The 23,924-nt window shown below is 39.2% G+C and overlaps 1 protein-coding gene across 1 annotated transcript; it reads left to right on the forward strand.

Moving 5' to 3' along the window:
• The first annotated feature begins 19,731 nt into the window (after nt 1-19,731).
• LOC136170976 (olfactory receptor 2A12-like) lies at nt 19,732-20,664 on the forward strand. The gene has a single exon (XM_065939662.1). The coding sequence runs from the start codon at nt 19,732-19,734 to the stop codon at nt 20,662-20,664; it is 933 nt and encodes a 310-aa protein (XP_065795734.1).
• Nucleotides 20,665-23,924: the final 3,260 nt, after the last annotated feature.

The following is a 23,924-nucleotide window of genomic DNA, read 5'->3' on the forward strand; positions in this document are numbered from 1 at the left end:
GGGGTACATACTGTGTTGTTTGATTGGGGATTTTCTTTTAAAAGGTGTGGTTTGCTGAAAGAAAAACTCAGAAAAATTTCCCAATGAGAAATTTGATATAAATATGGTAATTGTCCAAACTCTAGCTCAGGATATAAGGCAAAGACTCTTGGAAATGAGCATCTTTTACCCCTTTGTCTTTAGGGACAGCTAAGTTATCAGATTATTTAGTCTTTCTTAAAAAATACTGAACTCTATCTTTTAAAACTAGGAATATTAATGAATGAACAGAGAATGTAAGAAAATTACATTCTTAAATTTTTCTGGCTTATGTAGTTAGACATACATAACCTCTTATCATCTTCTAGTAGCTGGACACAGTACAGTAAAATTAATATCATAAGAGAAATCCTCCAAAGTAGAGTTGAAATTTCAATACAGAAAATACTGTAGTTAAATTTTTCCACCTCACCAATTTTAAGGCCAATAGATGAAGCAAGAGATTAGAGAAACTCTAAATTCCTTGTGGAATAATTTAGAAATAAAGAGAAAAATTTAGAGGAAGTATTAGTTCAATGAGAAACTATGTAAACAAACATATAAAACTTTAGGATTTGATCAAATGAAGAAAACTCATTAGCAATGTTTAAATTATACTAAAGGTATGGGTTTTGAGTACTGCTCAAACTTTACATTTACTGTTAGATTATGATGATTTCTAATAAGACAAGATTTAATCAGTTGAAGTTCCTGAAATTTTCATCACCAATATTTTTGTAATTTTAATGAACCTGTCTGAAGATGGTTTAGGGTAGCACCAAACAGAATGAGACAACTGTGATATAGCTGACATTATTTCTCATTCCTGGTGGCAAAAGTTTCATGGATTTATGAAAACAGATTGAACAACAGTCTCCATGATGCTGATGGAAATTATTACGATTGGATGTTTGCATATATTGCAAAATGATCACCTAAATAAGTCTAGTTACATTCATCACCATAGGTAGTTACAGAAATGTTTTGTGATGAAAACTTCTAAAATCTACTATCTTAGCAACTTTCAAGTATATAATATAGTGTTATTAATCATAGTCACTACTCTGTAATATGTCCCCTTGACTTATTTATTTTATAACTGAAAGTTTATCACTCTTGACCTCCTTAACCCATTTTGCCCACCCTCCACTCCCTTCCCATGCCTCTGGGAACCACCAATCTATTCTCTGTATCAACGAGCTCAGTTTTTGTTCTAATATTTGTTTTAGGTTACACATATAAGTGAGATTATATGGTATTTGTCTTTCTCCCTGACTTATTTTACTTATCACATGCCCTCAAGGCCCTTGCATGTTGTTGCCAATGGCAAAATTTCCTTCCCCCATTATATATGCAATTTATTCATTGAGGGACGCTTAGATTGCTTCCACATCTTGGCTATTGTAAATAATGCTGCAATGAACATGAGGGTACATATATCTTTTTGAGTTAGTGTTTTTGTTCTTTTGGATAAATACTCAAAAGTGGAATTGCTGGATCATTTGGTAATACTATTTTTTGAGGGAGAACCCTCCATACTATTTTTCATAGTGGCTATACCAATTTGCATTACCACCAACAGTGCACAGAGTTTCTCTTTTATCCCCATCCTTGTCAATACTTGTTGTTTCTTGTTGCTTTTTTTTTTTATATAATAGATATTCTAATAGGTGTAAGATGGTATCTTATTGTGGTTTGTTTGTATTTCCCTAACGATTAGTGATATTGAACACCTTTCAATGTACCTATTGTCCATCTGTATATCTTCTTTGGAAAAAGTATTCAATCCTCTGCCCACTTAAAAATTGGTTTCTCTCTCTCTCTCTTTTTTTTTTTTTTTTGCTATTGAGTTGTGTGAGTTCTTTACATATTTTGGATACTAACCTCTTGTAAGACTTCCAAATATCTTCTCCCGTTTGATAGGTTGCCATTTCATTTTGTTGATGGTTTCCTTTGCTGTGCAGACTCTTCAGTTTTATTATTAAATGCATCATAATGACATTGATTATTCACTATTTTCTGACAGGCCATGAAAACTTTATTTACCTCAAGAGTTAAATCCTAGATTAAGTACAAAATTGATCATAATTAACTTACATTTTAAAAATATATAGTGCCCAAAGCATGAAATATAATATTCAACACTGTAAGTAGATATAATAGGTGTTAAGAAAGACAATCAGTTAAAAAGGTGAAGTCCAGATTACTGCTCTAGACATTACACATAAATAAACATGTAGATAGAGTCCCTTAGCCTGGTGGAAGATAATTATTTTTATAAACTTCTTTGTTGCAGGTTTTTTCCATAATTGTTTTATGCATAAATTGTTCACTTGCTGCCAATGTATAATTGTAATTATAATTTTAAAATAAAGGGAATCCTTAAAATATAAGCTGCTACCATTTTTAGAGTTAGAAGTTCTTCAAATAAAATAGTTCTGGAGAAGATCTAAGTGTTTCAATTCAGTACTCCCAGAAGGAATTTTAAAATTTGGTTAACTGTTGCCCAAAGTCAATACCTCAGATTCTAAGATGTCAATCTATTTATTTTGAATATGTTTAAGAATATTCAACAATATAAGCAATCCTTGTCAACTATAAAGTTATTCCAGTAAATCAATGTTTATTTTCTCTGTATAATTGAAAATAGGAAAAATCATCATATGGTTGTAATATTAAACATAATGCATTTTTAGGTAAAAGTATAAAGCATTTCTCCATTATGTTATTTCTTTTACAAAAAGAATGAATGGAAAAAAACAGAGTAAAATTTAATGCTCTTAAAATAAGGTAATAAAAAATAGCATCTCTAAACTATTATCTAATTCAAAATTATTTTTAGAATACAATTTTTTAGCATAATTTTATTTTCACACTTGTTCTTAGCTATACATTTTCCCTTCCATTCGTGTAATACTGTCAAGATGTTAGAGCTATATTTTTGTTGTTCTGATGTAACTGTGAATACTGTATTGTATGTTGCATTACAGGAAAGCTTGTAGAACCTTTCATCATAGGAGAGGGCCAGTATAGGAGCCTTCTGGTAAGTGGAAGTGATGAAGTTTCTACTGAGTCACAGTGGAGACCAATTCTACCCTGTATCCTGACTGAAAGCCCTCCTTCTCACAAAAAAGGTCATGGGAGAGGGAACACACACACACACACGTTTGGACACAATACTGGCATTATACAAAACAATACAATGCCCCAAATGTCAAGGACTCAGAGATACATCAGCTTAAAAGACCAGACACTGCTAGGCTGGAGTCAGAGAGACAAGTGAATGAATCCCATTTTCCCCTACTAATTGTGCGGCTGGAGTCAGTGCTTAAAATATAGGACCTTCATGGTGAAATAGGAACAATCTTATGTCATAGAAAATGAAGACCTGCCAATAAGATACTGCATCAGTACAGTGCTCAACACATAACACTGAGAAAATGCTGTTCTCAAGTACATAATACCTAGAGGCCAGTGGTCAAGCCTGAAGCCTGAGAGTTGTCCCCAGCTGTGGACACAATATGAACAGAGTCGTGTGTCCATCTGCCCAGAAGTAAGGCTCTCTCCACTTGAGCTCTGCCTCCAAAAGCAGGGGCCCTACTCTGGGGCCTCTCACAGCTGAAGAAGTAGTTGTGTTGGCAGCAGTTGTACACTTACTAGTTATCACTATTATGCCAGGTTTGTATTGTTCATTCACCTTCAGAGTCTTCAGAGATCTCTGGTTTCTTATCCCCAGCAAGGATCCTTTCATTCTTCTACTATCTGAGAAAGCAGTATCTTTTATGGCCACAAGACAATGTCAAGAGCTCTGAAAATATCAAGGGAGTGATCCTGTCTCTCCAGGTATAATAGCTTTTTTATCCCCTTAAGGATAATGTAAAGAACCTACCAGGTGACCAGCAGCATTGACAGTTGATCCTTAAACAACATGGGCTTTTGAAAATCTGTGTATAAGTTATAGTTGGCCCTCCATACAGTGGATCTTCTGTATCTGTGGATTCAATCAACCACAGAATGTGTAGCACCATAGTATTTACTTTTGAATAAATCTGCATATAAGTGGGTCCATGCAGTTCAATCCCTATGTTGTTCAGGTACTGACTGTACATGGGTAGGGAGCTCTCATTTGTCAGAAGAGGTGCTTCTTGGTCACTTTCCTACCGTTTTCTCAAATAAAGACTAACCTTAGTGCCTATGGTGTAGAACAGCAGTCCCCAAACTATTTGGCATCCGGGATCGGTTTCATGGAAGAAAATTTTTCCACAGGCAGGGTAGGGGGATGGTTTGGGGATGATTCAAGCATTTTACGTTTATTTTGCACTTTATTTCAAGGGCTTCCCTTGTGGTTCAGCTGGTAAAGAATCTGGTTGCAATGCAGGAGACCTGGGTTCAATCCCTGGGGTTGGGAAGATCCCCTGGAGAAGGAAAAGGCTACCCACTCCAGTATTCTGGCCTGGGTTGTGAAGCGTTAGACATGAGTAAGTGACTTTCACTTTTACTTTCTTATTTCTATTATAACCACATCAACTCCACCTCAGATCGCCAGGCCTTGGATCCCAAGATCCAAGGTTGGGGACCCCTGGCCATAGAAGGTTCAATCCAGGGATAGATGACAAATATAAGTACACAAGAATCAGAGCAGGTAGTGGACAATGCAATTCAATAGAAGAAAATGACCTAGGCTTTGATTAGAAGCCCCAGTGGCTCTAGAGGTAAAGAACCTGTCTGCCAATGCAGGAGTCACAGGAGACATGGGTTCGATCCCTGGGTCAGGAAGATCCCCTGGAGAAGGAAATGGCAATCCACTCCAGTGTTCTTGCCTGGGAAATTCCATGGACAGAAAAGCGTGGCAGTCACAGTCTGCGGAATTGGAGCCCCATGGAAGCTAGAGTCCTCCAGGCTACAGTCTAACCTAGGTCATTTTCAATAGAAGAAAATGACCTAGGCTTTAATTACCCGGCCCAGGTGCTTCATTCCCTTCTACTGGGGTTCTCTAAAGTTTAACTTATGTAAGATTATCTGTCCTTGTTTCATCCCTGACAAGGCACTAGCTGATTGTGGAGAATCAAGCAGTGGGACAGGATATCAATTAGTAGTTGTTTATTGAGCACAGTCATTGGATGCAGATTCCTGAGTTCAAATCCAAGCTCTGGTACTTACCAGACACTATGTCTGGGCTGGTTATTTAAAGTGTCTCAGTCTCAATCTCTGTCTCAGTTCCATCATCTGTAAAATGGGAAGAATTGCACTTGCCTCATAGGGTAATCATGCAGATTGATTTAACTTTTGTAACTGCATAGGACATGCATAAATATAGCAGGAACTGTGTGTTTCACTGGCAAATCACATAGAATAAATGAATCTACCACAGCTTGGCATTGTGCTAGGGTCAGAATCCAAGAATAGAAGACTTTCCCCTTTAGTGTATCTTCCCAACCCAGGAATCAAACCCAGCTCTCCCACACTGCAGGCAGATGCCTTACCCTCTGAGCCATCAGGGAAGCCCAGGGTTTTGATTAGTCAGTCATAGACCTTGGAAGACTCTAAAGAGATAGTTGTTTTTTTTCTAGCCTCATTCTTTCATTTGGGGAAGAAATTGTTTCCCCCATTTTATAGATGAGGTAATCAGGAATATTCAGTAAGTTTAAATTACTTATCAAAAGTGAAAAAAGTAGAAAAGAAACTCAATGAGAAGAGAGGAACTAGAAACTGAGGAAGGAGTTGTCTTAAACCTGTGGTGCTCCCGCTGCTTCTGCTGTCACTTCAGTCATGTCCGACTCTGTGCGACCCCATAGACAGCAGCCCACCAGGCTCCCCAACCCCTGGGATCCTCCAGGCAAGAACACTGGAGTGGGTTGCCATTGCCTTCTCCAGTGCATGAAAGTGAAAAGTGAAAGTGAAGTCGCTCAGTCCTGTCTGACTCTTAGTGACCCCATGGGGAGACAGGCCTTTTTGGAAGAGGCAATTCACAGCCCCTGCTGAAAGTGATTAGAATTCTGATAAAATTTCAACAGTTTTCTAAGACACTTTGATAATCTTTCAAGATCCTTTATGGGAATGTAGGGTTGTCCACTCAGCTGACTATCAATTTTGGAACTTACTTACATTTTAGTCCATTTTGAGACTAATCTAATCATCTTTAACCAGACATTTCTTTATGGTTATTGCCTCCCTTTTTTCCTACAAAATGCTTTTACCAGCAGGGGGCATCTTTGAGTGAGGCTTATAAAGTGTCAGTCACTCAATGCTGCGACACCAAGGACTGTAGCCTGCCAGGCTCCTCTGTCTATGGGATTCTCCAGGCAAGAATACTAGAGTGGGTTGCCATTTCCTTCTCCAGGGGATCTTCTCGACCAGGAATCAAACCTGGGCCTCCTGCATTGACAGGAGGATTCTTTACTGTCTAAAGCATCAGGGAAGCCCAGCAACTTCTCATTTACCAGCATATTTGAAATGAAACTGTGATGTGGGCACAAAATTATTTTATCTGAGAAGTTGTCTTTAAATATATATATATTTCCTGACTTAATATAGCATTCCTTTCTATATTCTTAATGATTTTTACTCCTTGCTGCTTCTTATTAATCCTAAAACTCATGGATCCATTGAATTGGAAGAAATATTAAGGATCAACTTGGCCAAATTTTTTCATTGAAAGCATAAGCATCTTCTCAACTGCAGCCATGGAGACTCAAAGAGATCTTTAACCAAATGTAAATATCATGAATAAGCCATTATTTATCTTTTATATGGGCAAATTTTTTTCTATTTTCAGTGGATTTATTTATTATTTGTTTATTGTCCTTCCCTTTCCCATACAGGTTCCAGGTAAAAGTAAGTCTTCTTCCTTCTCTTTCTTTCTCTCTTAAGACAAGAGAAGGCATGAGATGGCAGTGGTTCTCAAACCTGAGTTTGCACCAGAACCACTTGGAGAATTTTTAAAACTCTGATTGCTGGGCTTCATTCTGCGGTCTTTGATTCCGTAAATTTAGAGTGACGTCTGAGATTTTGCATTTCCAAGTTTCCAGATGTTGAAGGAATAGCCCATAAGATAAGCTACCTCAAAGGAAAATCCCTCTTTGATCATCCCTGAGAGAGGGGGTGGACTGAGAGAGATGTATAATTCAAGGCATGATGTTGGGAGACTCTCGGACTGGAGGGGAAGGTGCTGAGTAGACGGAGGGTTAAAGGATGTGGTGGGAGAGGGTGTCAGGAAGATTCCTGGAGGACCTCTATGGGAAGTTCCATGTCAGGTTCTCTCCCTAAGAAGCCGCTTCTGATTCTCTACCATCTGGCACTCTGTAAGGACTGGATTGTATCAATGTAAACTGGGAAAAGAACTGGTTGAAGGTATTTTGAAACTGCCTTAGGAAAAGGTCAAGTCTCTCCTCTTTTGAGCTTCATAGGCAAAGTGGTGGGGAGACAGATCCATTCTTCAGTTCAGTTCAGTTCAGTTGCTGAGTTGTGTCCGACTCTTTGCGACCCCATGGACTGCAGCACGCCAGGCCTCCCTGTCCATCACCAACTCCTGGAGCTTACTCAAACTCATGCCCATTGAATCGGTGATGCCATGCAACCATCTCATCATCTATCCCCCTTCTCCTCCTGCTTCAATCTTTCCCAGCATCAGGGTCTTTTCCAATGAGGCAGTTCTTCCCATCAGGTAGCAAAAGTATTGGAGTGTCAGCTTCAGCATCAGTCCTTCCAATGAACACTCAGGACTGATTTCCTTTAGGATGGACTGGTTGGATCTCCTTGCAGGGGAAAGTATCTTTGTTGGTTCCTCATATCCGGAGTCCCCTCCGCCAGCCCTGAAGGCCTTGTTCTACAGGACAAAGGGGTGGGGAAAAGGAATGCAACCTGATTGTCATGTGGATTCCTTCTCCCCCTTCTAACTTCCTGCAGGTGGGATAGATCTAAGAAGGGCCAGGTTCTCTTAATCAGAACGATCCTCCGTAATGTTCTCCGATTTAGAGGTTACTTGGTGAACAGAATGAAATTTGGTTTGTTTTACAAAAACATCGCTCCCAGCCCCCGCCCCCAGCATCTAGTAACATCTTTGGAATTATTTTAACCAGTGTTCCCAGCGTCACCTTTGTCACCGCATCACACGGACAGCCTGACAAACTAGCCGGCCGTCCTCAGAATGAGGACGCTGTAGTCTGGCATCAGAATTGTTAAAAGTTCCCAAGTGATTTTACTGTGCCTTTTAAAAGTCAAAAAAAAAAAAAAAAAAAAAAAAGGCCAACTCCCCACCCCGCCAAAAAAAAAACCCGGTAGGCAGTCACTGCTCTCTGAAGCCTTTAATCTGGGTAGGGGAGAAAGGCTTCAACCACCGGGCGGTTTAAGCAGCGGAAGGGCCGCAGGAGGTGCTGAGCTTAGCGAAAAAGAAGTAAGACTGTAATAGGAGAGCTCTTCTGCAAAGGAGCCGCCATTACTGACCAAGGAACTTTGGTAGAAACATTTAGAATTGTACTAAAATTTGCTGCTGAAAGTCACCAGAGTCTTCAATCAACTGTGGTCTTTGAAAAACACAACAAAGGAAACTTCAGCTTTCCCAAGTCCACTGAGTTTCCGTTCCAGCTCTGAACCTGCAGTGAGTGAGGGAGAGACCGAAGGTAAGGGCCTGAAGCTGCTTTTACCTCCAGTCTTCCTTTACTTAAGGGCAGAGTTTGTGTTATTCAAAGGGCTACCCTAATTATGGCTTCTTTATAACCGGCAGACCGCTCTGGGGCACTTAAAGGGATCAGCGCTTGGAGGATGCCTGAAAAAAAGGGAACAGTGGTTATTTCATGTGACACAAGGTGTTTGTTTTTTAAAACTTTGCTAAGAGTTGTGGTTTGAATTTGTCTTGGAGGGAAATGGGATGCATTGATAGTAACTTTGGTAACTTGTGCCTCTTACCTGGTGAATAGAACACAAATCCAAAATATTTGGTTAAAGTCTCTGCTTATTCAAGAAGTTAAAAAAAAAATTAAATTTCACTGATTCACCTTGTAAATAAACTCCACATCCTTAACTGTAGAAGAAACTATTTCTTTTCTAATGTCTTTTTCTTGGGTAGTTGTTTTTGACTAGTTGACTCAATGAATCTGGATAAAATTTCTTAAAAACCGGGCTCCTATGGATAACATATAATGCTTAAGTATTTTTCTTAATCTGTACAAACTCTTCACTCCTGGAGGTAGCTTTGTATTTTCCACTAATTATGATGGTCAGAATTTCCCCTCCATCTCTGGTACTCAGAAATTGTGTGTGTGTGTGTGTGTGTGTGTGTGTGTGTGTGTGTGTTGGTCAGAATTTCCCCTCCATCTCTGGTACTCAGAAATTGTGTGTGTGTGTGTGTGTGTGTGTGTGTGTGTGTGTTGGTCAGAATTTCCCCTCCATCTCTGGTACTCAGAAATTGTGTGTGTGTGTGTGTGTGTGTGTGTGTGTGTGTGTGTGTGTGTGTGTGTGTGTGTTGGTCAGAATTTCCCCTCCATCTCTGGTACTCAGAAATTGTGTGTGTGTGTGTGTGTGTGTGTGTGTGTGTGTGTGTTGGTCAGAATTTCCCCTCCATCTCTGGTACTCAGAAATTGTGTGTGCGTGTGATGGTCAGAATTTCCCCTCCATCTCTGGTACTCAGAAATTGTGTGTGTGTGTGTGTGTGTGTGTGTGTACATGTGTGTTTTCCTCAAAGGCTTAAATGCTTGGAAGTTCCCCCCACCACCCCGCCCTCCCCACAAAGAACATGAGGGCGTCCCCGATGGCGGTGTTGGTAAAGAATCTGCCTGCAATGCAGGTAGACCCCAGTTCGATTCCTGGGTTGGGAAGATCTGCTGGAGAAGGGATAGGCTACCCACTCCAATATTCTTGGGCTTCCCTTGTGGCTCAGCTGATAAAGAATCCACCTGCAATGTGGGAGACCTGGGTTTGTTCCCTGGGTTGGGAAGATCCCCTGAAGAAGGGATAGTCTACCCACTCCAGTATTCTGGCCTGGAGAATTCCATGGACTATATAGTCCATGACGCTGCAAAGAGTCAGACACAGCTGAGCAACTTTCACAAAGAACTTGTGAATTATCAAGACCAACATTTTTTTCAAAGTAACATCTCTATGCTAGAAGTGACTCATTTATAAGGCAGTTGATCTCTATTATAAGTCTCTCACATAACCTTCTTTAAATTTTTTTTTTTAATTCACATTTCTTTTCAAAACCCTGTAAATGATACGTAGCCAAAGTTAGTTCTGGTCCGTCAAATCCAAATTCTAATTATAGGCATTTACATTTCATCTTCTGGTAGCACAAGTTTCATTTCTCATGATCTTTCACTAGGATGGTCTGCTCAGTGTTTAAATAGCAATACTCCTTATTTATTCATTATCCCTTCATTCCTGTTGCTTTCCATGCCAGGTGCCCACCGTAGCTGCCACCAGCCCCATCAGGACAGCCCCCCACCCCAAACCACCTAAACCACCCACTTGTTTCAAGAAATGGAATACAGAAAATACTTCTCTGTAATACTGGCAACCCTTCTCCCTTTGGGGCTTCCCTGGTGGCTCAGAGGTTAAAGCCTCTGCCTGCAATGCAGGAGACCTGGGTTCAATCCCTGGGTCAGGAAGATCCCCTGGAGAAGGAAATGGCAACCCACTCCAGTATTCTTGCCTAGAGAATCCCATGGACGGAGGAGCTGGTGGGCTACAGTCCACGGGGTCTCAAAGAGTCAGACACCACTGAGCGACTTAACTAACTTCTCCCTTTGAGCATCTTTAACATGCTCCCTTGCCCCCTGGTAGCCAACCAGGGATGGCCAAATGTCCTTAAAGAGCAATTAGAAAGACTTTTCCACTTCAAAAAAAAATTCCTGCCATGGTAGAATGTTTGCCAATCAGAGACTTGTCTCCGTGTTTCCTCTTTTGACTGTAGAAACTTACTGTCCTTGCTACTGTACCTCTACTGACATAAAGGTAACAGCAGATGGATTTTGGCCGAAAGTCTACAATTAAAACCCCGGGTCTCCTGCACTGCAGACAGATTCTTAACTGTCTCAGCCACCAGGGAAGCTCACACTTTCAAAAATTGTGTCTCAGACTTAGTTCTGCCTTTGACAACAATCACCTAAATTCCTTCAACTTCTCAGAAGTCCTTTTGGTTCCAACCTCTCTGTAGCTACCCAGCACTCAGCCTCCCCCTTCCTGTGGTACATACCTCACACCACCCCACCCCCAGACTCATCCCTACACACCCCTACTCCCCCTGCAGGAATTGTGACGTCACGGTGAGGAACTGAAGGGAGGGGCGCTGTATCTTCTCTTATTTTCTCCCTGTGTTTCCTCTCTATCATCTCTATTTCTCCCTCCCTTATTCTCTCTCCACTTCCTTTTCCTTTTAAAATATCCATAAACCTTAAACTGAACCTAAGCATAAACACACAATGTCCTGTCAATAAATGTGTTTGAGTATGATCATACTCATCTTCAAGGGCAGTGAGAACAAAGCTAGCCACATTACCATGTTGTTTTGCATATGCAATATTTAGTCATGATATAGAATGCTTAATATCCCTTATACATTATTAGGTGCAACTTCAATAGTTCAAATATTCACATAAATGATTTACATTTTTTAAAACTTAAAGAATTTGTAAATATTCTTAGAAAACAATATTTCTGTCTGTTATCCTAATCAGTTGATCTGTATCTTTAGTGTTTGAATAAGTAATCACAAGTGCTTGGCCTATAGTAAAGTCTTACTAAATATTTTTGAATGATCACAGGTATGAAAAAATGGCTGAATGAATGAAGAAGTAATCATAATATATGTTATAAATGAGGAAAAGGACTTATCAATAGGAAAGTGTTAGGAGTTTGGGAGGAGGAATAAAAATAGAATTTGAACAGCTGTCAAGGCTAATATGGTGTTGTATATCTGCAATTCTAATTCACCGTTTTGATGGACATTATAGTTAATGCTTATCAGTTGTGAAGGAGGCAGCTTGATGTATATTACTTATCAATAGTCCTTCAAACAATAAAACATATCTACTGTCCTATAGAAAGCAACTTTTTTTCATTGAAATTACTAAGCATCCTGAGGAGAGAAAAAAGAAAATGCAAATATCAAGAGTTTATTTTTAATGTAAAATGTTATTATAGTAATATCTAGAAAATATTCCCTAGCTGGATTATTAATTTCAAAAATAGAAACACTGTTTCTAAAGTTTTACAACCCTTGATATTACTTTGCATAATATTATACATGCAATAGGAACTGAAACAGAAGCTTTTTAAATAAAGGGTGGAGTAAATGAGATTAAAAGCTCTTCCAACTCTGATTAGTGATTTATTTTCATAAGCTTCTTTGTTTGAGGTTGTATTACTTGCTATAATTTTCTAAAATAATTTGCCTTTCATCGTATTTATTTGTTTAATTGGAGGATAACTGCTTTACAGTGTGCTGGTTTCTGCCAAACAACAATCATTATATTTTAAATTGAAATACACTTGACATAGAGCATTTTGTAAATTTAAGGTGTACAGTGTTCATTTATTATATTTATATGTTGTAATGTGATTGTCACTGTAACAATAATTAGCACCTCTTTCACAATACATAATTATCCTTTTTTTTATAGTGGTTGGAGTAATTAAATTCTAGTAGCTTACCAAGTTTGATTATAATACAATGTTGTTGTCTGTATTAACTATACTGTCCATTAGGTCTCTAAGGCTGATTTACTACTCACTGTTAAATTTGTACCCTAAACAACATTGATCCTATCCTCTCGCCCAAATCCCCTGGTAACCCCCATTTTACTCTCTTCTCATCAAGTCTGTCTTGTCAAGAATCCCTCATGTCAGTGATACCATACTTGTCTGTCTTGGTCTGGTTTATCTTAGCATAATATGCTCGTGGTCCACTCATGCTGTTGCAAATGGCAGAATGTTCTCCTTTTTCACGGCTGAATAATATTCCATTATGTATATATATGACATCTTCTTTATCCATTTATCCACTGATGAGCACTTATGTTGTCTCCCTGTCTTGGCTATGGAGAAAAATGCTGCAGTAAACATGGGGGTGCGTGTGTCTTTTTGAAATCCTGTTTTCATCTCCTTTGGTATTATAACCAGAAAAGGAATTGCTGGATCATATCATAGTTCTATTTTTAATTCCTTAAGGAACCTCCATATGATTTTTCATAATGGTTGAACCAACTTGCATTCCCACCATGAGTATACAAAGGTTTCCTTTCTTTCCCCCACATCCTCTCTAGCACTTGTTATCTCTTATCTTCTTGATGATAGCCAATTGCATGGGATTCCTCACATAAGTGAAAGGCTGGCCTTTGTTAAGCACAAACTAGTGACTCAATAATAACAGCAGAGCTCTTGGGATAAATGCATAGATTTAGTAACTGTGAGAGCGCCAGTGCTTTGGCCACCTGATGCAAAGAGTCAGCTAATTGGAAAAGACCCTGATACTGGGAAAAATTGAAGGCAAAAGGAGAAGTGGGTGGCAGAGGATGAGATCGTTGAATAGTATCACTGACTCAATGGACGTGAGTTTGAGCAACCTCTGAGAAATAGCCAAGGACAAGGAAGTCGGCATGCTTCAGTCCATGGTGTCACAGAGCGCTGGACATGACTTAGCGACTGAACAGCAGCAAAGTGTGAATGTGATGTAGAGATTGTGAACACTGTCATGTGATTTCTTTTATGTTCTCAGCTACTATCATACAGTTGCTGAAACTGTGAGTGAGAGAATAGGTGGGAGATTTAAAGAGTGAGAAAATAGGGCATTTTCATCTGGGAGAGAAAACTAGGGAAATTTAGTATGATTTATAGAAGAAATGGCAACCCACTCCGGTGTTCTTGCCTTGAGAATTCCAGGGACGGGGGAGGCTGGTGGGCTGCCGTCTACGGGGTCGCACAGAGTCGGACACCACTGAAGCGACTTAGCAGTAGCAGCAGCATAGCAGTAAGAACCAAATTAATGTGAATACTCATGAATTTGAAGGGATCTCAGGCATTATGATTGCATGCTTTCTCTAGATCTGACAAAGCCATCCATCACCAAGTTTAACATCTAAATGTTTAAAGCAGAGAGATTACAATGGATTCTCTAAATATAGGATATGTATGTAGGGGAAAATGTTTTAGAAAGTGGACAAATACTTGGGAAGTATCTTGAAACCAAAAGAAGTCAGGAAAGCACTGAGGGGCTGGATTCAATCTCCATTTTTTTCCAACTAAAAAGTAGTATTTGCAATGGGAATTAACAGACATTTTCATATTAACACTTTTTAGCAAAACTGTACTCCTGAAGGAAAATACAGTCCTTGGAGGGGTTGGCTTAACAAGCTCCATGGGGTAACGTTTATTACATCATGCAACTTACCAAAAGTAGGATATGGAGAGGAGCAGTTTCAAGAAAAAGTACACAATACATACATATCCTTGGGGACTGTACTGTGGTACCTGATTCATAATGTAAGGCTGAGATCTATTAAATTCCTATATCAACATCCTCTTGATGAAGGACAACCTGCAGTTCTAACATAGTTCCTACTTCTCAGCATAAGCGGGCGCGCGCGCGCGCGCACACACACACACACACACAGACACACACACACACACACACACTCATGCACTCATCACTCACTCACACACATGCATACTGACCACAAGCCGAAGGGCCTAGAGGGGAGGGCTAGGTTTTGCTCTGCACTGTAGGGAAGACAGAATGGTGAGAAGACGCTTAGTGATTTGCTCCCTGGACTCTGGGGAATGCCTCTGGGGAATGGGCTGGTTTTAAGTGATCAGACTCTAAAAACCCTCACATCCAGAGGCTCCTGAGGACCCTGAGTTCTTCTCCATCAGGACAGAAAAGGTGTCTAGGTCTCAACCATCACTGCACTCACTCCAGAGAGCAGGTGACTGAGCTCCAGCCATTCCCCATCTCTGTGAGTTTTCCTCTACATTTCAGCCCAAATTGAGAAAAACACCAGAAATAGTAGCAGCTCCCAGTTATATAAATCCTTACTTACACATTGATTAATGGTTAAAGAAAAGCAGGGGAGAAGGCTGGCAGAATCATCAGGTTTAGGAAAAAGAAAAAAAAAACACCCTTTTGAAGACCCCTTTCTTGCTTTGTGCTGGGGTCTCAGAGTCACCTCTGATACCCACGCTGTCTAAAGGTAGGTTTCTCACTCCTCCTAGTCAGAGCCCCTCGCTGATGTCCCACATGTGGGCAGAAATTGGAGAAACTCAATGTCCCTGAATCGTAGTATCAAAGTAAAAGGGACATACGATCATCTAGAGCGTTTGCCTCTCCTTACATGTGATGAAGCCAGAGCTGTTATGTGACTTGTCCTTCACTGTCGTTCATTTCTTCCTTGGCTGAGAACCATCTGTTCCTTCTATATCCTAGATATGTCCTCCTGCTAGGGAAGTGAGAACCCTGGAGCTCCTATCTTTTCTGCTCAGTAGGGAGGTGTTAGTAAGCGACTGGGAGAAACCCTCTAGCCATTTGATAAAGATCTGTTATTTTTCCTTTTGTAGCAAGGAAACTGGTACCTGTACCAATTTAGCTTACCCTGATTTGCTTCCAGAATGTCTCTTCAGAAATGGATGTCTTCATCTGAGGATAACTAAACCTGATATTCTTCACAAGGATATAAAATAATTTTCAGAATATCTTAATTACTAATTCCTTCCATGATATAAAGTCCAAGCATAGGAATTAAAACTATATGTATCATCTATCTTTAGATATTTTTCTCATATTATCGAGGAATATGTTAGTTTTTTAGAAACCAGGCTTTGGCCTTGAGTGATAAAAGTCACATCATAGTTTGCAACATTTTGTAATGGAAAATTATGATGTTAATTATATAATACTGTTGTTTAACCTGTAATAACGATGTTGGTAAAGATATCTCTGTATAATGTATGGTGTAGGTCTTAAATAAATGACAAGTCATTCCTTCTTGTCATTCATCTAGGAAACAGGCGTACCTCTTTGAGCCCCAAAGTGAGATTAAGAAGAAACTATAGATTAGAAGCAAAATAAAAAATTCATATCTTAGGGTTAATTAAAACCATATATGTAAAAAGATGTCTTAAGGAGAAAATGCCTGTAGAATGAACCTCAAGAAATGTATTTTATACCAGGTTTGGCTAAATCGTATTAAAATGTGAGAATCAACATGATGAAAGTAGAAAAGTTGAAGTGGAACAACTTCACAGGAAAGGTGAACTTGAGGTTACAGTTATGATTGTTAAATTAGGATCTTTTCTCATGGAATGGTTTCTTCTAGTGCTGATATGTTTTGATTTTTTTGACTTGTTTGCTTTTTATAAATGATGATGATGGTGATGGATATAGGTAGAAATATGATAGAAGTCTGAGAACTCCCATGTCCATGAATATGCAATAAGAAAATAATAAAATGTATATGCAAAAATGTATAAAATTGAATCAATGGCATTACATATAACCTGGTTAGAAGGTAATGTATTAAATCAATTAAAATATTTGTATGCAGTAAAATAGTATGCAAATGTTTAAAGTATATTGCATCAAAACATTTTGATATGGAAAATGTACCTGGCATGATTTAAGTGAGAGAAATAAAACTGTTTATATAATTTAATTATATTTTTAAAAACATAGATACAGTGAATAGTGCAAAACTATATGTACAAGTTATTAGCAATGATCACTTTTGGCCATAGTTTTCACACACGTATTATCCCTTAAGCTTTTTATGGAATGTCATGTTTTACTAAGACTTAGGAAAACTTGATGTCAAAATTTCCTATGAGGTAAATGCTAATTTGTTCACAGAATGAATCAGACCATTGAAATTTTAATTTGTAATTCTAAAATTTCTAAGAGCCTATCATTATCTAAATACAAAGAAAACCAAAAAGTATAAATAATTTTAATTCTAAATATACTTTTGCCTAAAAGGTAAACTTCCATATAATATTTATATCATTTTCTTTAATAGTGTTAAATTAGTGATGTTCTCCAAAAGAAGTCAGTAAACGTGAGTTAGGATTAGACAAGTGAAGCTGAGAATTCATTATTCAGTTAACAACTTAGGTACTGTCCCAAATTGTATATGGTTTCTGTTGAATGAGAATATTAGAAATTTGGCAACAATCCTGATAAAAATGTTAATAACTTAATAGCCAATAAATTCAGATGCTGATTTAAAAACATGATTCCTCAATAATAAACCAAATTTATTTTTTACTCATATAGATGTACTTTATTTTTTCCCCTCTTTTTAGAAGTTTTAGTTGGAGGATAATTAGCTTACATATTGTCTTGGTCTCTGCCATATATCACCACGAATCAGCCATAGGTATACACATGTCCCTTCCCTCTTGAACTTTCATCTTACCCATCTAAGTTGTCGCATAGAACTGTATTTAAGCTCCCTGCATCATACAGCAAATTTTATGTACGGTAGTGTATAAGCCTCAGTGCTACTCTCTCAAACTGTCCTGCCCCCTCCTTCCCCCCACTCTGTCCACAAGTCTGTTCTTCATGTCTGCATCTCTTTTGCTGTCCCGCAAATAAGTTCGTGAGTACCATTTTTCTAGATTCTGCATATATGCACTAATATACAATGTTTGTTTTTCTCTTTCTGAATTGCTTCACTCTGTATAATAGACTCTTAAATTCATCCACCTCATTAGAACTGATTCCAATGTACTCCTTTTCATGACTGAATAATGTTCCATTGTATGTATATATTCATACCACCGCTTATTTATCCATTCATCTGTTAATGAACAGGTTGTTTTCATGTCCTAGCTATTGTAAATAGTTCTGTGGTGAACACTGGGGTGCGTGTGTCTTTTTCAATTATGGAGAAACTGAATGTTTTTAGTGAAATAACTTGATTCAAAACTGAAGTAAAAAATCTGCAAGATAAGTACAGAGTAATTTAAGCTGGAAGGAACAAAGTACTTAAAATTATGAATTTAGTACAGTTCAGTCGCTCAGTCGTGTCTGATTCTTTGCTATCCCATGGACTGCAGCACACCAGGCCTCCCTGTCTATCACCAACTCCCAGAATTTACTCAAACTCATGTGCATTGAGTGGGTGATGCCATCTAACAATCTCATCCTCTTTCATCCCTTTCTCCTCCCACCTTCAATCTTTCCCAGGATCAGGGAGTTGGTTCTTTGCATCAGGTGGCCACGCTATCGGAGCTTCAGCTTCAGTATCACCTTCCAATGAATATTCACCTTCCATGAATATTCAGGACTGATTTCCTTTAGGATGAACTGGTTGGATCTCTTTGCAGTCCAAGGGACTCTCAAGAGTCTTCTCCAACGCCACAGATCAAAAGCATCAATTCTTTGGTGCTCAGCTTTTTTTATAATCCAACTCTCACATCCATATTGTTGACAAAGTAATCTCTCTGCTTTTTAATATGCTGTCTAGGTTAGTCATGACTTTTCATCCAAGGAGCAAGTGTCTTTTAATTTCATGGCTATAGTCATCATCTGCAGTGATTTTGGAGCCCCCCCCCCCCCAAATAAAGTCTATCACTGTTTCCATTGTTTTCCCATCTATTTGCCTTGAAGTGATGGGACCAGATGCCATGATCTTAGTTTTCTGAATGTTTAGTTTTAAGCCAACTTTTTCACTCTCCCCTTTCACTTTCATCAAGAGGTTCTTAAATTCTTCGCTTTCTGCCATAAGGGTGGTGTCATCTGCGTAGTTGAGGTTATTGGTATTTCTTCCAGTAATCTTAATTCTAGTTTGTGCTTCATCCAGTCCAGCATTTCTCATGATGTACTCTGCATGTAAGTTAAATAAGCAGGGTGACAATATACAGCCTTAACGTGCTCCTTTCCCGATTTGGAACCAGTTGTTTGTTCCATGTCCAGTTCTAACTTTTGCTTCCTGACCTGCATACAGATTTCTCAGGAGGCAGGTCAGGTGGTCTGGTATTCTCATCTCTTTAAGAATATAATGGAATTAACTTGGAGATACCACCTTAACCAAGTAATACACAGTAGCATCACCTATATTGGGATTACTTAACATTATTTGTGTATTCATGAAATGTTTTAATATTAACAAGGTTACATTTTTTCCTACCAGAAATTTATAATATTAAATAAAACATGGGAAATCTATGGAAAAACCCAAGTGAGAGATATTATACAAAATAAGAACTCATACTCTTCAAAAATATCAATGTCAAGGAAAGAAAATTGATTAACTTTCAGATTAGAGGAGGTAAAATGTTAAATGTGACATTGGACTTCAATCTTGGACCAGCGGGGCTGAAATGCTATACCTAAAATAGTGAATCATGTTATTATCTCATGATTCTCGCTCTTAAAAAAATCAAACAGTTTGGAGATAAACTGGCTTTTTGGTGCACTTAATTATTATATGGTTCAGAGAATATTAATGAGAGAGAGGGAGAGAAATGATAAAGCAAACATGAAAAAATTGGTAAAGTGTGTATACTAATATTGTTTATATTTCCAATATTTATCCTAAATTTTGATAACTTCACTATAAAGTAAGAAAAACAAACATGCTGAGAAACATTTTGGAGAACTCTCATTGAAGTAGGGACAAGCACACAAACTTCTTTTGAATTTCCTTCCCATGAGTAACTCTGATTTTCGTTGCTGTCCAGCTCTGACCTTCCCATCACACTTCAGTCCCTTAGAGGCTGCCTTTGGGGATGGAGGGCAACCAGTCATGGATCGCAGAATTCATCCTGCTTGGCTTCCAGCTCAGTGAAGACATGGAGTTGCTCCTCTTTGTTATCTTCATCCTGTTATATACCTTCAACCTGCTGGCAAATGGCATGATCTTGGGACTCATCTCGCTTGACCCCAGACTGCACACCCCCATGTACTACTTCCTGTCTCATCTGGCCATCACTGACGTTGCCTATGCTTCCAGCCATTTGCCCAATATGCTGGAAAACCTAGTGAAACACAAGAAAACCATCTCCTATTTCTCGTGCACTATGCAGATGGTTTCCTATTTGGCCTTTGCTTCTGTCGAGTGCCTGACTTTGGTGGTGATGTCCTATGACCGGTTTGTGGCCATCTGCCACCCCCTGCAGTACACAGTCATGATGAACTGGAGGGTGTGCACATTCCTGGCCATCGCTTGCTGGGCGTGTGGATTTTCCCTGGCCATAGTCCAAGTAAGTCTGTTTCTACGGCTGCCCTTCTGTGGGCCCCAGAAGGTGAACCATTTCTTCTGTGAAATTAGCTCTGTACTCAAAGTGACCTGTGGTGAAACCTGGATCAATGAAATGTTCCTCTTTGCCGATGGCGTGTTTATCTTAGTTGGGCCTCTTTCCCTGGTGCTGGTCTCCTACGTGCGTATCCTCAGGGCCATCCTGAAGATCCAGTCAAAGGAGGGCCGCAAGAAAGCCTTCTCCACCTGCTCCTCCCACTTCTGTGTGGTTGGGTTCTACTTTGGCATAGCCATTATGGTGTACTTGTCCCCTGACAGCAGTCATCGAGAGGAACAGCAGAAAATCCTTTTCCTGTTTTACACCTTCTTCAACCCATTACTGAATCCCCTTGTCTACAGTGTACGGAATGCTCAAGTAAAGGCTGCCTTCCACAAAGTATTGCAGAAAAATAGATCAGTGTGACATAGGGCAGAATTATGGTGTAGTAAATATTTCTTTTAACAGTCAAGAAAATTTCCAATCAAAATACGTGACTTAAGATGAGGATTCTACAAAGTAAAATCAGCAAGAAGGTACAATAGGAACCCCCAACTCCCTTCCTCCATGGAGATGACATAATAAAGATCTAATTGCCTTCATGGAACACCAGACATCACACAGGAGTTTGCAGCACCCCAGACTAGCACAAAGTCAAGAAGATATGCAGTGAAGCTTTTAGGGAAACTTATGGCATTTGACCGTCCATAACTGCTTTTCTATTGGAGAAGGAAATGGCAGCCCACTCCAGTGCTCTTGCCTGGAGAATCACAGGGACGGGGAGCCGGTGGGCTGCCGTCCATGGGGTTGCACAGAGTCGGACACAGCTGAAGTGGCTTAGCAGCAGCAGCAACTGCTTTTCTTCTCTGTCCCAGGGTATCAGGATCAGGAGAAAATTCCCATTCCCAGCCCTTCCTCAAGAGGGAAAGAGAAGAATGGACTATGCAGACTGCTTTAGCTTTTCAGGGAATAGTGTGAGGGTTTGATAGTTGTCTTGCCTGTGGCTCAGAGCACTGATGCGAATGGCAGTTTGGATTCCTTGTTGGGACCACCGAGAAACAGCCAGCACCCAGTTTTTTATGGATATCCTGAGATACTTTGGATTTTCACAGTTCTGACCTATCTGCACTGGAATTTCATTCTTGTTTTAACATGAAATTTCCTGTTGATATTCGATGTTGAGTTTCTTTACAAGTGCTTCTTTACCATCTGCATATCTTTGACAAGGTGTTTCTTTACATCCTTTACTCATTTTTATGTAATAAACTATATTTTTAAAGTAACTTTAGAATCAAAGCAAAATTGAGTGAAAGGTACAGAGATACCCCCAATACCCCCTGGTCTCCATACATACATCACCTCTCCCATTATAAACATCCCCCTACAGAGTCGTGCATTTGTTATCATTCATAAAGCTGTCCTGATACATCATTATCACCCAAATTTCACAGCTTCCATGAGGATTCATTTGTGCTGTTGTATATTCTGTGTACTGGATGAGTGTATAATTACGTGCATCCACAATTATATTTTCATACCGAGTAGTTTCACTGTCCTGAGAGTCCCCTCTTCCTCTCTCACTACTAGTCCCTGGCAACCACTGATATCTTGATTGCCTCCATAGTTTTGGCTTTTCAGAATATTGGGATCATACAGTATATAGTATTTTCACATTGACTTCAGTGGTGTGCACTTAAGTTTTTCGTTTTTCAGTTTTTTGTTTTTTGTTTACATGCTAGTTCATTTCTTTCTAGTGCAGAATACTGTTCTATAGTCTGTATGCACCACAGTTTATCCTTTACCAACCAAAGGACATCTGGATTGCTTCTAAGTTTAGACAATTACAAATAAAGCTGCTTTAAATATTACTGTTCATGTTTTTTATGTGGACATAAGTTTTCAAATCCTTTGGATAAATGCCTAGTAGTGCAATTTGTAGCTCATATAGTAGAGTATTTTTTTAAGACGTTTTCAAACCGTCTTTTCAAGGTGGCTGCACCATTTTGCAGTGAATGAAAATGAATTCCCCTCAGCGGTATATGAAACTTTCTGTTGATCCACATCCAAATCAGTGTTTGGTGTTGTCAAAGGTCAGGATTTTAGCCATTCTACTAGGTGTACGCTGATGTCTCACTGTTGTTTTAATGTTCATTTCTCTGATCACACAGATGTGGACATTCTTTTCATGTGCTTCTTTGCTCTTTGTGTATCTTCTTTGAACAGGCGTCTGTCAGAGTTTTTTGCCCATTTTTTAACTGGCTTGTTTGTTTTCCTTTTGTGTGTGTGCTTAGTCGCTAAGTCGTGTCTGACTCTTTGTGACCCCCATGGACTGCAGCCCACCAGGCTCCTTTGTCCATGGGATTCTCCAGGCGAGCATACTGGAGTGGGTTGCTAGTTCCTCCTCCAGGGGGTCTTCCAAACCGAGCAATCAAAACTGCATCTCCTGTGTCTCCTGCTTTGCAGGTAGATTTTTTTACCCACTGAGCCACCTTCTTCTTGTGTTGTAAATGTCCTTTTTTTATTTTTTAGTATCAAGTCCTTTTGTCATACACATGCAAAGATTTTCTCCCCAGCCTGTGTGTTGCTTATCTTTTCATATTTTACCAGTGTTTTTTTTTTTTTTTCTTTAACAGAGCAGAAGTCTTTCAGTTCAGTTCAGTCACTCAGTCATGTCCGACTCTTTGCGACCCATGGACTGCAGCATGCCAGACCCCCCTGTCCATCATCAACTCCCGCAGTTTACTCAAACTTATATCCATTGTGTTGGTTTGCCATCCAACCATCTTATCCTCTGTTGTCCCCTTCTTCTCCAGCCTTCAATCTTTTCCAGCATCAGGATCTTTTAAGATGAGTCAGGTCTTCACATCAGGTGACCAAAGTGTTGGAGTTTCAGCTTCAACATCAGTCCTTCCAATGAACACTCAGGACTGATCTCCTTTAAGATGGACTGGTTGGATCTCCTTGCAGTCCAATGGACTCTCAAGAGTTTTCTTCAACACCACAGAAGTCTTTTATTCTAATTAAATGCCATTCATCAATTTCTTTTTTAATGCTGAAGAGTTTTTTATTTTCAGTTCAGAGTGTTCATTTGTATTTTGAGGGAGTAAGAGTGGAGTTGTTTTAAATCTCTTGTGGTTCACCCTGAGGCAAGAATTAACAGTGAATATTGAAAGCAGTAATCAGAGGTCCATATCATTTCTGTCCTTTATTGTGCCCATCTTTGCATGAAATGTTCCCTTGGTATCTTTAATTTTCTTGAAGACATCTCTAGTCTTTCCCATTCTATTGTTTTCCTCTATTTCTTTCCACTGATCACTGAAGAAGGCTTTCATATCTCTCCTTGCTATTCTTTGGAACTCTGCTTTCAAATAGGTATATCTTTCCTTTTCTCCTTTGCCTTCAGCTTCTCTTCTTTTCTCAGCTATTTTTAAGGCCTCCTCAGACAACCATTGTGTCTTTTTGCATTTCTTTTTCTTGGGGATGTTCTTGACCACTGCCTCCTGTACAATGTCACGAACCTCCGTCCATAGATTTTCAGAACAACAGACTGGTTCCAAATCAGGAAGGGAGTACATCAAGGCTGTATATTGTCACCCTGCTTATTTAACTTGTATGCAGAGTACATCATTAGAAATCCTGGGCTGGATGAAGTACAAGCTGGAATCAAGGAGAAATATCAATAACCT

This window comes from Muntiacus reevesi, chromosome 6, assembly GCF_963930625.1.
Source record: "Muntiacus reevesi chromosome 6, mMunRee1.1, whole genome shotgun sequence".
Lineage (NCBI taxonomy): Eukaryota > Metazoa > Chordata > Mammalia > Artiodactyla > Cervidae > Muntiacus > Muntiacus reevesi.